Source organism: Rhamphochromis longiceps, linkage group LG18 (assembly GCF_057381845.1).
Source record: "Rhamphochromis longiceps isolate RC_006_pf linkage group LG18, R_longiceps_female_GT1.1, whole genome shotgun sequence".
Taxonomy (NCBI): Eukaryota; Metazoa; Chordata; class Actinopteri; order Cichliformes; family Cichlidae; genus Rhamphochromis; species Rhamphochromis longiceps.
Genome location: NC_140574.1, coordinates 17,323,109 through 17,335,880, shown reverse-complemented (window position 1 = coordinate 17,335,880; position 12,772 = coordinate 17,323,109). Strand labels below are relative to the sequence as shown.

Here is a 12,772-nt window from a genome sequence, read left to right as displayed (position 1 = left end):
AATAAGATGAAAGTATCAGTATTGGTATTTACTTGGTAGAGGATCGATACCAAAATGGGCAGTGTCGCACAGCACCAGTGCAGAAACAACTGGGAGCTGTCGGGACATGGTCATGTGGCCTACAGCGTGTGTCTTGTGGTCTTTGACACAGTGGCAGTAAATCCCTTTGTTTGCAGGCTGTGACTGGGAGTTTAGAGCCTGTGTCAAGGCTGATTTGGCTCAATTCTCATAAGAGAGAAGTCAGACTCACCACTCTTCGTGCAGTTCTCAAAACAGTTAATTTTTCATAACAGAGCTCACCTGTGCAAAAGACACTCCAACAATCAAACATTTTGCCATTTGGTAAAGCATGAAGAGTCCATCAATCGCTTCAACACCATTTAAAGACTGAGTATTTGAAATGTTGAGGTTTTTTCTCAAAACCTTACTTACTTTGGAAAGAGTTCTGGAAATGAAATGTGAAGGATTTAAAAAAAAACAACTTTATAAAACTGATGAAGAAAAGCAAAATAGTGCTCAGAAACAGAAAACAGCCAAAGAATATACATAGTGAGAACATAGCATCAACTACTGTACAGTCCAGTAAAGTCAACAACATGCATTCAGCAACCACTTTATTAGGTACGCCTGTTCCACTGCTCATTACAGTAATCCAGCATAACTCAAAGCATTTAGAGATGTAGTCATGGTGAAGACAGCCTGCTGAGGCTTAAACCGAGCATCGGAATAAGGAATGTCGGACAGGTTGGTGTGAGTATTTCAGACATTGTTGATATACTGGGTTTTTCCTGCACAACCATCTCTAGGGTTTCTGAAATACGAAAATATCCAGTGAGGAGCAGTTGTCTGCGTGAAAGTACAATGTTGATGTCAGAGAAGAATGGCCAGACTGCTTCGAGCTGATAGGAAGGCAACAGTAACTCCACTCGTTGCCTGCAAACTATGCAGAGGAACATTTCTATTTGTTGCAAGAAAACCTCTGACAGTGTGTTACTGCATTTATTCTTTCACACATATCTGAAAAAAGTTTAAAGTAATTTGATTGAAAAAATTAATGCAATGCTGGACAGTATTCGGGAAAGCGAGCAATCTAGACTTGTGACAAAAGTACAAACTGTTTTGATGAGCTGTCAGATTCAAGGTAGAAGTGTGTGAACACAGTAACGAATACTTTTAGAAGTGAAGTCTGTCTAGAAACAATAGCAGTGTGTGTAAAAACAATGAGAATGTCAAATGTAAGTGAGGAAATGCGTCACTGATTGGAGCACTGCAGTAAGAGTAGTGAGAATGACTTTTGTGCTGTGAGAATTGAACCAAAGCGACCGAGGGAAACTGTAATTAATGTATTTCTTCTTTAGTCTTCTCATTTGTTTGACACAGCAGGTAACCTGTGAGGAAAAAGGTAGCATGGAATTTTTTTTATTAACAAATCACAACTTGGCAACATTTTCCATCAAAATATGATGACATTGATAAAATATCACCAACACAGAGCAGACTTGAGGGTTTTTTTCTTCTTCTTTGCCTTAACTTTGATTGTTGCTTATTTGTTCATAAATATTTAATTCTTTGGAGAATTGTAAGATTTGAAGCCAAGTTTTCAGGGAATTTAATCCTGCAGTGAGAATAATGTTGCCCAGATGCTCTGACTCAATTAAAGATTTTTCCTTTAAATATTTATTTAGAATATTAGTGAATTATTATTGTTACCCTTCAGCCATTCCTTAGTATTTTCTGTGGTTTGGCTGACAGGGTATGTTGTCCTGCTTGGGGAGTCCATTCCCTTCAGGGTGTGTGATTGATCTTCACTAGTGTGTAAGTGGGTGTCAATATACCATCCATATGAAAGCCAGAACCTAATGTTTCCCAGCAAAGCAGTGCACAGTGAGTGAAAAATAATCAGTGTTATTCATTTTACCTGGTAGTAGTTTTAATTTTTAATTTTTGCCCAGAATCATTAATGTTACCATTTAAAAAAAAAAAAAAGAATAAATACATGAATAAGTAAATACTGCTGAGGGAATAAAAGTACAAAGAATTTTTTTTTTTTTAAAAAGCATAAACTCTTTTACTTGTGGATGAAAATGATCACTACTTTAAGTCCCTATTTTTAAAGTGTATAAATAGGATCTTATAAAAGAATATCATAACTGAACGAGTACAATCTCTAATGTAGGTGTAAGTGGATGCAAGTGTTTGCTAAGTTATTTTTTAACCACAACAACTCCTCCTGTTGTTAAACAGCATATCTTTAATTTGCAATAAGAATTTTTTCCATGTTAATTATAAAATGTCATCATGATTTGTATTTTAGCAACATTATTAAAGCCTATATTTTAAAACAGTGCCTCATCTAAAAACATGGAAAAATGAAAGAACCAAGAAGTTAACATATAAACCCCTATTGTTATGCTATTATAAACTTTGTCCCAATTTTATCACAAATACACAAAATAAGAGAGAGAATTATATTGTATTATATTTATCTGATATTTAAATTATGTGTGCCATGTGCACAACACTGTTCTTAATTATTGTACTGTAATTTACATCCTGAACTTAAGTGAACTTTATTTATTTCAGTCATTATAGTCCACTTGAAACCAAAAAACAAAAAAGTAATAAAAGACAACACAAAAATACAATCATCAGTGATTACACCGTGAAATTTTCCAGTGTTTTGAGAAGTAGGAAAACATCACTTATCAGTTAAAGAAGGCACAGTTAAAACTATTATGACCAGATTTTCTGAATCAATTGGCTGACACATTTGCATGTAACCTCCCTCAGCAAAGCATGAAAGGTAGGAACATTACAAGACAACAGGTGCTTTTAAAGTATATAATAGACTGTAATCAAATGATTAAATATTCATAGACTGTCGTCTGTTTTCTTTAAAGCTCCATCAAATTTTTTGTTTCATATATATTTATATATGACTCAGCGTTATTGCACCTACTCTGTGTTCCACTGTTATCGGTCTTCTTTGATTTGCAAAACCCTGGCTCACAGTGACAGAGTATAAGTCATTTACAACAGTTTAAATATTATCTGTCACTTTTTGACACGACCGTGCGACTGCTGTCTGTCTGTCGGGGACGGCTGGTGTTTTGCTCCCATGGCTCGCTCCCTGTCAAAACGGAGCGCAGGAAGTGGCACCGTTTTGGACCAATGAGCTGTGAGATTACTGGGACGCCCTACCCAAACAACACAGGCAGCAGAACAAATTGTTGTTGGAAATATGTTTACGATATGACCGACAGGTTGTATTGATTTATTTAAACACTTGAATGCTGTGTTTCGGAAATGACACAGGTCAGAGCAGCAAATTTTAAAATTCAATGAGACGTTGTAAGAGCACAGCGGCGACCAGCATTAGCAAACGTTAGCAAGCTGTCAGATGCTAGCCGAGGAAGCTAACCGGTAGCGCGTTTAACAAGTTATTTTAGAGAAGCTCCTTTATTTGTCGGAGGGTAACGTCACACCGAACACTTTGTTCGTGCATTATTTGTATGGTAAAGAATCCAAAAAACCGATGTGTTTTTATCTATTTGCACCATTGCCTGGTTGAAATTTAAGCTAGCAAAAGGACGTTAAGTTAGCTTAGCTCCGCTCCGTAAACTTAACATCTACCAAACTGGACAAAACATTGGATTTAGTGGGGTTTAAATCGGGCTCGGCGGGTTCGCTGACCCCTCAAAAGAAGATGAAGAAGAGGAAGGAGCTAAATGCTTTGATTGGTCTCGGGGACAGCAAGAGGAAGAAGACCAAAAAGGGCTCCGGTCACCGGCTTCTCCGAACCGAGCCTCCGGACTCGGAATCGGACTCGAGTTCCGACGATGACGACTTCAACGGCATGAACGGCGGAGTCAACTTTGGGAAGTAAGTAAGCAGTTTAACGAGATTTTGTTACGTGTGTATAGCATGTTTTTTCCTACGCAATTGACCTCATTAATAAGATGCCTTAAATTCACTTTGAGTTTCTAAAGAAAATCTGAAAGTGAGTTCTACCTCTGAATTCACTTTTAATAACGTGTGCTTGTGTTTTAATGTGTCATGCTTTGGGACTGGCTTGTCACTATTTTATAAACTTCAGGGATACATGGGAAAATGTAAAAATAATAAATATGTTTTTCAGCATCATTTCAACAGTCAGCTCCCATCGAGCACACTGCCTTTATAGTGCAGAGATTAAAAGAAAACCTCTTTATTGTCAGATCAATTCACTCTCCTGCTTCTGTGCTCGGAGCATCAGGAAAATCATTGACTGTATAGAATCTACCCATCCAGATTTCTGAAGCATGATTGCTTACAAATAATCCTCATAATTCCCATAACATAGCACACAGCTTTCTGAAAATATCTCCTTCATTAAAAATGGAAGAATGTGTACGGCTGTAAAGCTGTCTCACGTTACTGTGTTTCTTCTCTTTACAGAAGAAGCTACACACAGTGCTGCAATGTGTGCTATCCCTTGTTTCTGTTCATCATATTAGCTGCCTGTGTCATGGCCTGTGGTGGGCTCATATGGATGCAGATTGCTCTGAAAGAAGATTTGGACTCCCTGAAAGAAAAGCTGCACAGCAGTAAGACTCCTAAACAAACCTTGTTATCTTTTTGTTATCACTGAAAAGAAAAGAAAAAAAAGGTCTTGTACTTTGTACACAAGCATTTTATATGCTAGTTAAACAGTCACATATTCCTTTATTTTAACACTTATGTTGTTTTTTGTTACAGTGGAATCCAGCCAGAAGGTTTCGTCAAGTGAAATACCAAAATTAAGCGAGGACCTGAAAAACAAGGAGAGACAGCTTGATGATATTGAGAACGGTGGCAGAGGCCTGAACAAACTCTGGTCCAATCTGACAGAAATGAACCGAAAGGTCAGTCATAATGTCTGTCTGGAGGTTTTGAAACCACCTCGACATTTACTCAGTCATACATACAAAACTGAGCTGTTAATGATAAGCTACTGAGTGGTAGTTAAACTTAGAGTGAGATTTAACTCAGGATGATGCACTTTTCATACCATGTAGCTGAAAATTGCTTTAGAAAAGTTTTCGAAATTGCAGATATAATGCATGAAATAGAAGTGGTGCCAACAGTAGTAGTTAAAGTATATTTTTTTAATTTGTGGTGTTAACTTGTAAAAAAGAAAATGCATAATTTATGTTCCTACAAATTGGATTGGATTTTTTTTAATTTTCTGAAATGATAGGTAGGAACAAAGAAGAAGATTTTTACATTTATTTAGTCTCTTTAGTCTTAAGTTTAGGTTTGCTGAGATAAAATGATTGAATATATAAAGATGCCAGTTTGTTGAAGTCACCAGACTAAGACGTCAGCTTTTTAGTAATTTATTAACAAACATGTTACATTTTTACTGAAACATTCAAATTCAAAGCAAGATGGACAAAATAACATACCTAGTATAATAATGTAATAGTAATACAGTCCAAAAGCACCACATACATTTGTTTTAAATATGTAAAACAAACAGAATATTGTAACATTAGTGATGGTAAATTTGAGGGATGTTCTATTAGATTGCATTTTTTGTTAGGTGTTCCTAATAAAGTGGATGGTTTGTGTCTTTTATTTGTACAGATCAGTTTGCTGGACTCTGCTGTAAACCATTTAAAAGCCAACTTGAAATCCGCTGCTGATTTAATTAGCCTTCCAACAACAGTAGAAGAGCTTCAAAAGGTGAGAAGAAAAGGGTAATAAAAACAGAAAAAAGATGCCTTGTACTTTTTTCCCCCTTTTAAAAATTTTGTTAGAAGTGACTTTACAAATATTTTTCTTTTCCAGAGTGTTGCTACAATTGGGAGCACGCTTACAAGTGTACAACACGATGTGAAGACTATGCAGGCTGCTCTTGAAACTCAGAAGAAAGATGACGACTTGAAGGAGACAGTGGTAAATTTATCAGTGACATTTGTAATAGTTTGGATTGAACAACTGACAGTTGGTACAACTACATGTTGTGACTAAAGAGCATATCAGATCTTGAAAGCGCTTCCTCCACACATTCACACTTTCAGATTGCTTTTGTACTTCTTGCTTGTGTATGTTTGCAGTTGACTAATTGTACTTTTTCCTTATTTGGCCATTGTTTGCATGCAGTTACATTAATGTATGTTGATAATAAACCTGGGAAAGATTTCAGGTAATAATTACATTAAATGCGCAAACAATTTCTGAAAGCAAAAATCTGAGACTGCTTTAAACACTCAGTTTTTCTTCTTTTGTCTTAGTGTCATGTCAGGGAGCACAGATATCTTTAATATTTCTGAAGGAAAAATGTCTTTTAAACTGAAGCGAAAATGGCTAAAGCTACTTGATTCAGAAAGTGTATATAGGTATAAGCAATTAGGTTTTACGTTTTGTTTTAATTGTTAATTATGCAGATTTAAGCAAACGAGAGAACAGAAAAAATTCCCTTTAATAATTTGCTCTGTGTAATTACACATGCAAAAAACATTTTTAGTCACTTAAATGTAACTATTTTTATTCTTAATTTTTTACTTTCCTTCTAGAATGTACACAACCCTCTTGTTTGTGTTATTGAGTGCATGTGTTATCCACATGCACTCAGTGACCACTCTATTAGTTACACCTGTTCAACTGCATGTTTAGGAACATCAGCCAAACACGTGGCAGCTGCTTCATGCATTTGGGCATGTCGTTATGGTCAAGATGAGCGAAAGTTCAAAATGAGTATCAGAATGGGGGATAAAAGTGATTTAAGTGAATGTGGTATGGTTGTTGGTGCCAGATGGGCTAGTCTCAGTATTTCGCATATTGTCGTTCTACTGGGAGTTTTCCTCATAACCATCTCTGGGGTTTACAGGGAATGGTGTGAAAAAGAGAAAATATCCAGTGAGCAGCAGTTCTCTGGGTGAAAATGCCAGAGGTCAGAAAAGAATGACCAGACTGCTTTGAGCTGATAGGAAGGCAACAGTATCTCAAATAACCACTCGTTATGTACTAAGAACTGAGGTTGTTCTGAAGGAAAAAGGGGATCCTAGCTGGCACTATCAAGATATGCCTAATAAAGTAGCCAGTGGTTATATATCTCAGTGTGTCTCAGTAGTTACGACTGTTTCTCAATGTTGATAAATTGTATGAGAGGCAGAAGGGTCCATGAGTATAGCCTTCCCAGCAGTTTTTCACAAATATTGAAGGGTTAATGCAGTGTTGGCAGCTGACAACCATCACAGAATAATCAGTAGCTGTATTCCTTCAGAAATAGGATAGGGCTTCAAGCTTTAGTATTTCACATGAGCAAAGCTGAAAAATTATTTTATGAGTCAATGTCAAAGTTGGATTTCACTTATGTTGTTTGACAGCTTGTCTGTTTTTATTTACATCTCTGCTCCCTTCAAATGCTGCTGAAGGCTGCAGATCTTATTTATTATTTATGTATGGACGTATAGAGACAGGTGTGCGCATAAAACAAGTACTGCGCGCACTGGAATGAATGCGTTAAATAACTTGGTGTCCTGCTGTCTAATGTACTTTCAGTCTCACTCAGAATTGAGACATATCTACTCAGACATGACCAAGGCGTTTCAGTCGATGAAATGTTAGTTGATCTGCTTAACTGTTACACAGATCCAAACCAGAAGCTGAGGTGAACTTCGCCACAGCGAGATTAACTTGTTAAACCACAAATGCATGCATGCTTTTGCAGTTCTTGTCAAGCTTACATTGACGGAGTTGCTGGGTTAAGAAGGTCCTGTCATTTCTTGGATTCATGCCTTGTGTTTCCATCCATAATACATGAAACAAGTGCCAATCTATTTTGGGAGCTTAGATGCTTTAGTTTGCAGAGTGAAACTAGGTCAAATATCCGAGACGACTGCAGAATGTTTTCTCCACATTATTTTTCATTAGCACAACAGGAAGATAAAAGACACACAGAAAGTAATTGTACACTTCCATCTACCTGATACCATGACTGCAGCAGTCATATGAGGTACACTGTCAACCTGAACCTGTTAACACCTTGGTATAAAATCTATTTTCCCTTAACTATGAGATGGTTGACATGTTCTTTTTAATCATTATAGGACATAACAGACCTGAGAAAAGCCATGAGTGAGGTTAACAAGACAGAGGAGCAGCACCACACATGGACTGATGAGCAGATCCACATCCTCCTCTCTACAGTGGCAGATCTTCATCAGAGAGTGGCCTCATTAGAGAACGGCTCAAAACAAAGCGTCAGTAATATGATGAGCCTTTTTTTCCCTTCCCTTTGATGATTTTGTGGCGTTGTGTTGATACCAGGATTTACAGGAACACTGTAAGCACTTTTTATTTTATCTTCTGCTGTACAGTTGAACAACAATGACCCAGCACCTGAAGCAGCAGTCAGCAGTGAAAGTCCAGCAACTGAGGCGGTGAACGAAGCTACAACAACCAAAGCAACACCGGGGGATGTGCAGGGTAAAGTGTAGACAAAAGGGAGCTCATCACAGAGGTCATATTTGCCCCGTGTTGCATTTTAATGCTTATTTCTTCTTTATTTATGTATTTTCTGACAGAGATCACCACCCCGCTGACAGAGCCACAGACGAGCAGGCATCCTCCCTTTTTAACTGCAAACCGCTCGAGGAGACATATTTGGACAAAATGTCCAAAGACTGTGTCACTGCCTGGCATCGGTTCTCTGACAGGTGCACTCTAACACTATAAAATACATATCTCAGCATTCATAAGAAAAAAAATCAAAATATTGGGAATTACACACGCTGGCTTTATTGTGAAGTTAAATGAGACGATTGATTCTTCGCTGTAATGAAAGGAGTCTCTGCTTGTTGCCTGGCAACCTTACCAAGATGATAAGACTACCTTTCAGCCAACAAATAGCCCAGCGCATAATCCCCTAATCTTATTTTGATACTTTTTTTGCATTGATTCAGCAAAAGGGATACATTGCGTTAATGAGCTTTCGAGGCGCTGCAAGAACAAAACCATCGCAGTCCTTTCATATCCTTGTAGTACAGTGAGGCTAAATCCACACTTATATGAAAATGATCTGTTGTCAGAAGAATGTTTTAGCATCTCCACACATACTAGCAAACCTAATATCAGGCATTTCTAAAAGACTCAGTTGTAGGGTTCCTAATGCTAGAGTGGTGCGGAAATGCATTTTTCTTAGAAAACTGTAAATGTGTGGACATGCTCTAAACCTATGAAATTAGATTTCTGTCAAATGTCCTGGCATGAAATGAAACATAATTAAGAGCAAATAATTGAATTTCATGAGTGCAGGTATTGATTGCAGGACGGAAGAAGGACACTACTGTGAACGGTCACTTTCTAAGCAGTGATGCCACAACCTCTGGATTAAACAGGTTCAGTTTTGTGTGGTAAACTGAGCCACACCATGGCAGTTATATACCATATTTGTTTACAATTAGGAAATTGCAGTTTGCATTTCCACCCAGTCACTATATGTGCAGTACATGTATCTGCTGAAGACTGGGCAACTTTTTGTTGGTGGTTGTATATGCCTTGTATTTCGGCTCTAACTCTAAAATCATAAATGCTGAATCCTGATGTTCTTTATGATTTTTTTTTTCTTTAAATCTTAATAAGCTATGTGATGTTTTAAAACAAACTAACAGGACAGAAGTGAGGAGGCTCCAGAACTTGTTGCTTTGCTTTTAGCAGAAAATTAAATATTTCCAAAGTGTACAAATTTTGTTTGTAATTAAAATATTTTTTGTTACAGACTTGGAACGCATGTTCCAGCAGACAGATGCTGAACAAAATTCATTGAGTCTGACCTACGAGGACCTGAGGGAAATATTTGGAACATCAACACCCAGCCATCGTATCGTCAAGTGCTTTGACACTGACGGGGATCAGAAGTATTCGATGAAGGAGCTGAGAGCTGCTTTAGGTTTGTGAGCACATCATCATCACCGAGAGCAGTGAACAGTATTGAATACCCAGCTGGGTCTGTGGGGTTTGGGTTTTCCGCCTCTTTTCTGTAATTGCTGCACTTTCCTGAACTGAATATTTATCTTACTGATTGTGGAAAAAGTGACACTGACATTCCCCGTACTCGCTCCCCATCCTCGAGTCCATTTCGACTTAGTGTCAGCCCCAAAGCATCTTAAATTTTAACAGCAATCCAAATGAGTATCTGTATATAGAACATCCAGCTCCTATGTTAACAAACGGCTCGGTTTATATTATTAATCCATGGAAAATAAGTGTGAATTATTTTGACTCTCTTGCTTTACCCTGAATCTTAAGACTTGCAGTGTTCATGTACTTGTCTTTATTTGTTGGTTGGTTTGTTCGTTCCTTGGACCAACTGTCTCATCTTGATGTAAAGTTTTTGTGTATTTAGCTTTTACTGAGGCTGTAACTGTCAGTGTATAGCAGACTTTCCTCCTGCCGGCACCTGGTACAACTCACGTAAACTTTATTTATAGAACATGAGATAGAATTTTATGAATGTTTACAAATGACTACTATAAACAGCTTTGTCAGGCTTTTGTTTTGGTTTTAGACAATTTCCTTACTTCTCCAAAAACATACTTTTGTATGCTATTTTCTACGCTGGATACAAGTTTGATTGTTCCTCCTCATTTACCTTATTCAGATGGTTTGGATCATGTATATTATCCATCTGTACATGTATATCTAGTGACTGTGGTTCTGTTTTATGCATTTTCCTGATGTTTTGCAGATTTGAAGGGCTACGAACACTTAAAGTCACGTAAAAGATTTTTAAAGCCGTAACTCATGAGGCATATGTAGCAATAACAAAATGATTTAGATGTTACCTGTGTAGAATTGCAGTGGAAAGGCAGAAGACATAGCTCACAATATGTAACAGGTAGTATAAGAAGCACTGATCGTCACTCTGGACTTGACTCATTTTATGCCATTTAAATGGCCTCATAATGTTGTACTTACATCATAAATTTGTCATATTCAGACTTTGTTGTATGCTGTAAAAATGTATTCTAATCTAGTTACCTTGTAAATGGGGTTGGGATGATAAAAAAAAAATTGCTTTAGAGACATAATCCAACATGTTGCATTTTTTAATTCTGTTGTGCTTTGCATGTTCCTTTTTATGTAACATGAACGCATTATTTATAACTTAACGTAGGCGACTAATTGTTTTTGCGGGACATGGGTTAGCTGGCTTTGGTCGCCATTGCATAGATTTTGGGTCCATGCTGCTACTGTATGTAAATGAGAGATTTTATGAATGTCTTTGTTTGAGCACCAATGAATAAACATACAGTTAAAGGTTTGATTGTTGGATTCCCATGTGTCATAAGACAAAAGTGGCAATTCTCATGTGTCTGTGGCACTCAGGTCTTTTACTAGAATTATATCCAATCCAGTCTGAAATATACAAAGGGAGAAAGATTTGATAGACATTTTCACAAACTTCACAGTTTTTGGAAACTGGAACAAATTGGCATCCACCTTGAGGAAGGCTATAACAATATTCTGAATAAAACTGAGGTCAGTCACACATATCAAGAGAAAGTCAGGCCAGAGCTCCTTTGGCTCTCCAGTCCTGCGACAAAAGCCCCAGCAACTCCTCTTCATTCTCCTCCTCTTCTTCTTCAGTGCTGTCGCCAGTGTCCACTTGTTCCTGCTTTCTGGGCAGAGACTTGCTCTTCACCACATCCCGTCTGTCCCTCAGTACTTCCACCCTCTTGTAACACTCAATTTGTTCATCAATTTCATCAATCTGACGTTCAAGTCGCCCCTCCTCGTCTTCTTCTGCCACGATGGCCTCGGACTTTGTGTTCACCTGTCGGATCTCCTTTTGAAACTCTTCCCACTCCTTGTCCATTTGATCCTTAGGAGCGTCCACGTTGCGCACTTTGGCATCTCTAACCGGATCGTCGAAGAAACCCTCCGGGAGCGCCTCGGCTGTGTTGTCTTTCTTCTCTGGGATCTTTTCCTGAACGTCTGCTTTGAGGATGGAGCCTGAATGGGAGATTGCAGGCGTGGGTGGGATGGAGCTGTCAAAGAAGTCAGCTGGTAGTCCTGCAGCTTCATCCTTCTGAGCAGGCGGATGTGTGGCCACCTGTTCACCTGTCAGAATCAGAATCAGAAAGGGTTTTATTGCCAAATGTTGAGCGGGTTTACAACATTAGGAAATTGCTTCAGTGCAAACATACTGTTATGTTTGTATGTCTCCCCAGTAGCTTCATTATCATCATCATCGTCCTCATCATAGACTCCAGCCAGCAGGCTCAGTCCTGCAGTCTTCTGTGAAGAAGCAGCTGCCCTCTCGCTGGGTTTCTCAAAGAAATTTCCTGGCAGTCCTAACGAAGGCTGACCAGGAGCCGCTGCGGGTTTCGCCTTTTTTCCTTTAACGTCCTCGTCGTCGGGTGCTTTCCGCTTCAGTGGCTGACTCTGCGGTGTCACCGGTTGAGTTTTTGCTCCCTTCAGCTCAGCAACCTTTTCTTTGTGCTGTTTCCCAAGAACATGCGCCGACCACAGCAGTTCGGACTTCACCTGCACATTGCACAGGGTACAACTGAGGTGGCCGAGACTGTTGTATTTAGCAAACGGAGACTCGACGCGTTTCTTGTCACTGGCTTGCTTTTGTTTCTCCCTCATTAGCCGTCGAAGTTCCTCTTGATTAACAACTTTCTTCCCTTTCTTAGAGGTCGCCATTCTTGTAAACAAAAACAAGCTCGTTAGCTAGCCAGCGAGTTGCTTCTGGAGAAGTACGCGCGTCTCATAAAGATGACGCAATACAATAATCTCG

General features: G+C 38.5%; 2 protein-coding genes across 2 annotated transcripts; one reads left to right on the top strand and one right to left on the bottom strand.

Moving 5' to 3' along the window:
* The first annotated feature begins 3,172 nt into the window (after positions 1 to 3,172).
* On the top strand, positions 3,173 to 11,293 carry efcab14 (EF-hand calcium binding domain 14). The gene is made up of 9 exons (XM_085388049.1): positions 3,173 to 3,882; positions 4,438 to 4,586; positions 4,738 to 4,883; positions 5,608 to 5,706; positions 5,812 to 5,919; positions 8,076 to 8,228; positions 8,346 to 8,454; positions 8,553 to 8,684; positions 9,746 to 11,293. The coding sequence occupies exons 1-9, from the start codon at positions 3,707 to 3,709 to the stop codon at positions 9,922 to 9,924; spliced, it is 1,251 nt and encodes a 416-aa protein (XP_085244175.1). The 5' UTR covers positions 3,173 to 3,706; the 3' UTR covers positions 9,925 to 11,293.
* znf830 (zinc finger protein 830) lies at positions 11,060 to 12,770 on the bottom strand. The gene is made up of 2 exons (XM_085388050.1): positions 12,177 to 12,770; positions 11,060 to 12,090 (listed from the first exon to the last, which is right to left on the bottom strand). The coding sequence occupies exons 1-2, from the start codon at positions 12,676 to 12,678 to the stop codon at positions 11,534 to 11,536; spliced, it is 1,059 nt and encodes a 352-aa protein (XP_085244176.1). The 5' UTR covers positions 12,679 to 12,770; the 3' UTR covers positions 11,060 to 11,533.
* Positions 12,771 to 12,772: the final 2 nt, after the last annotated feature.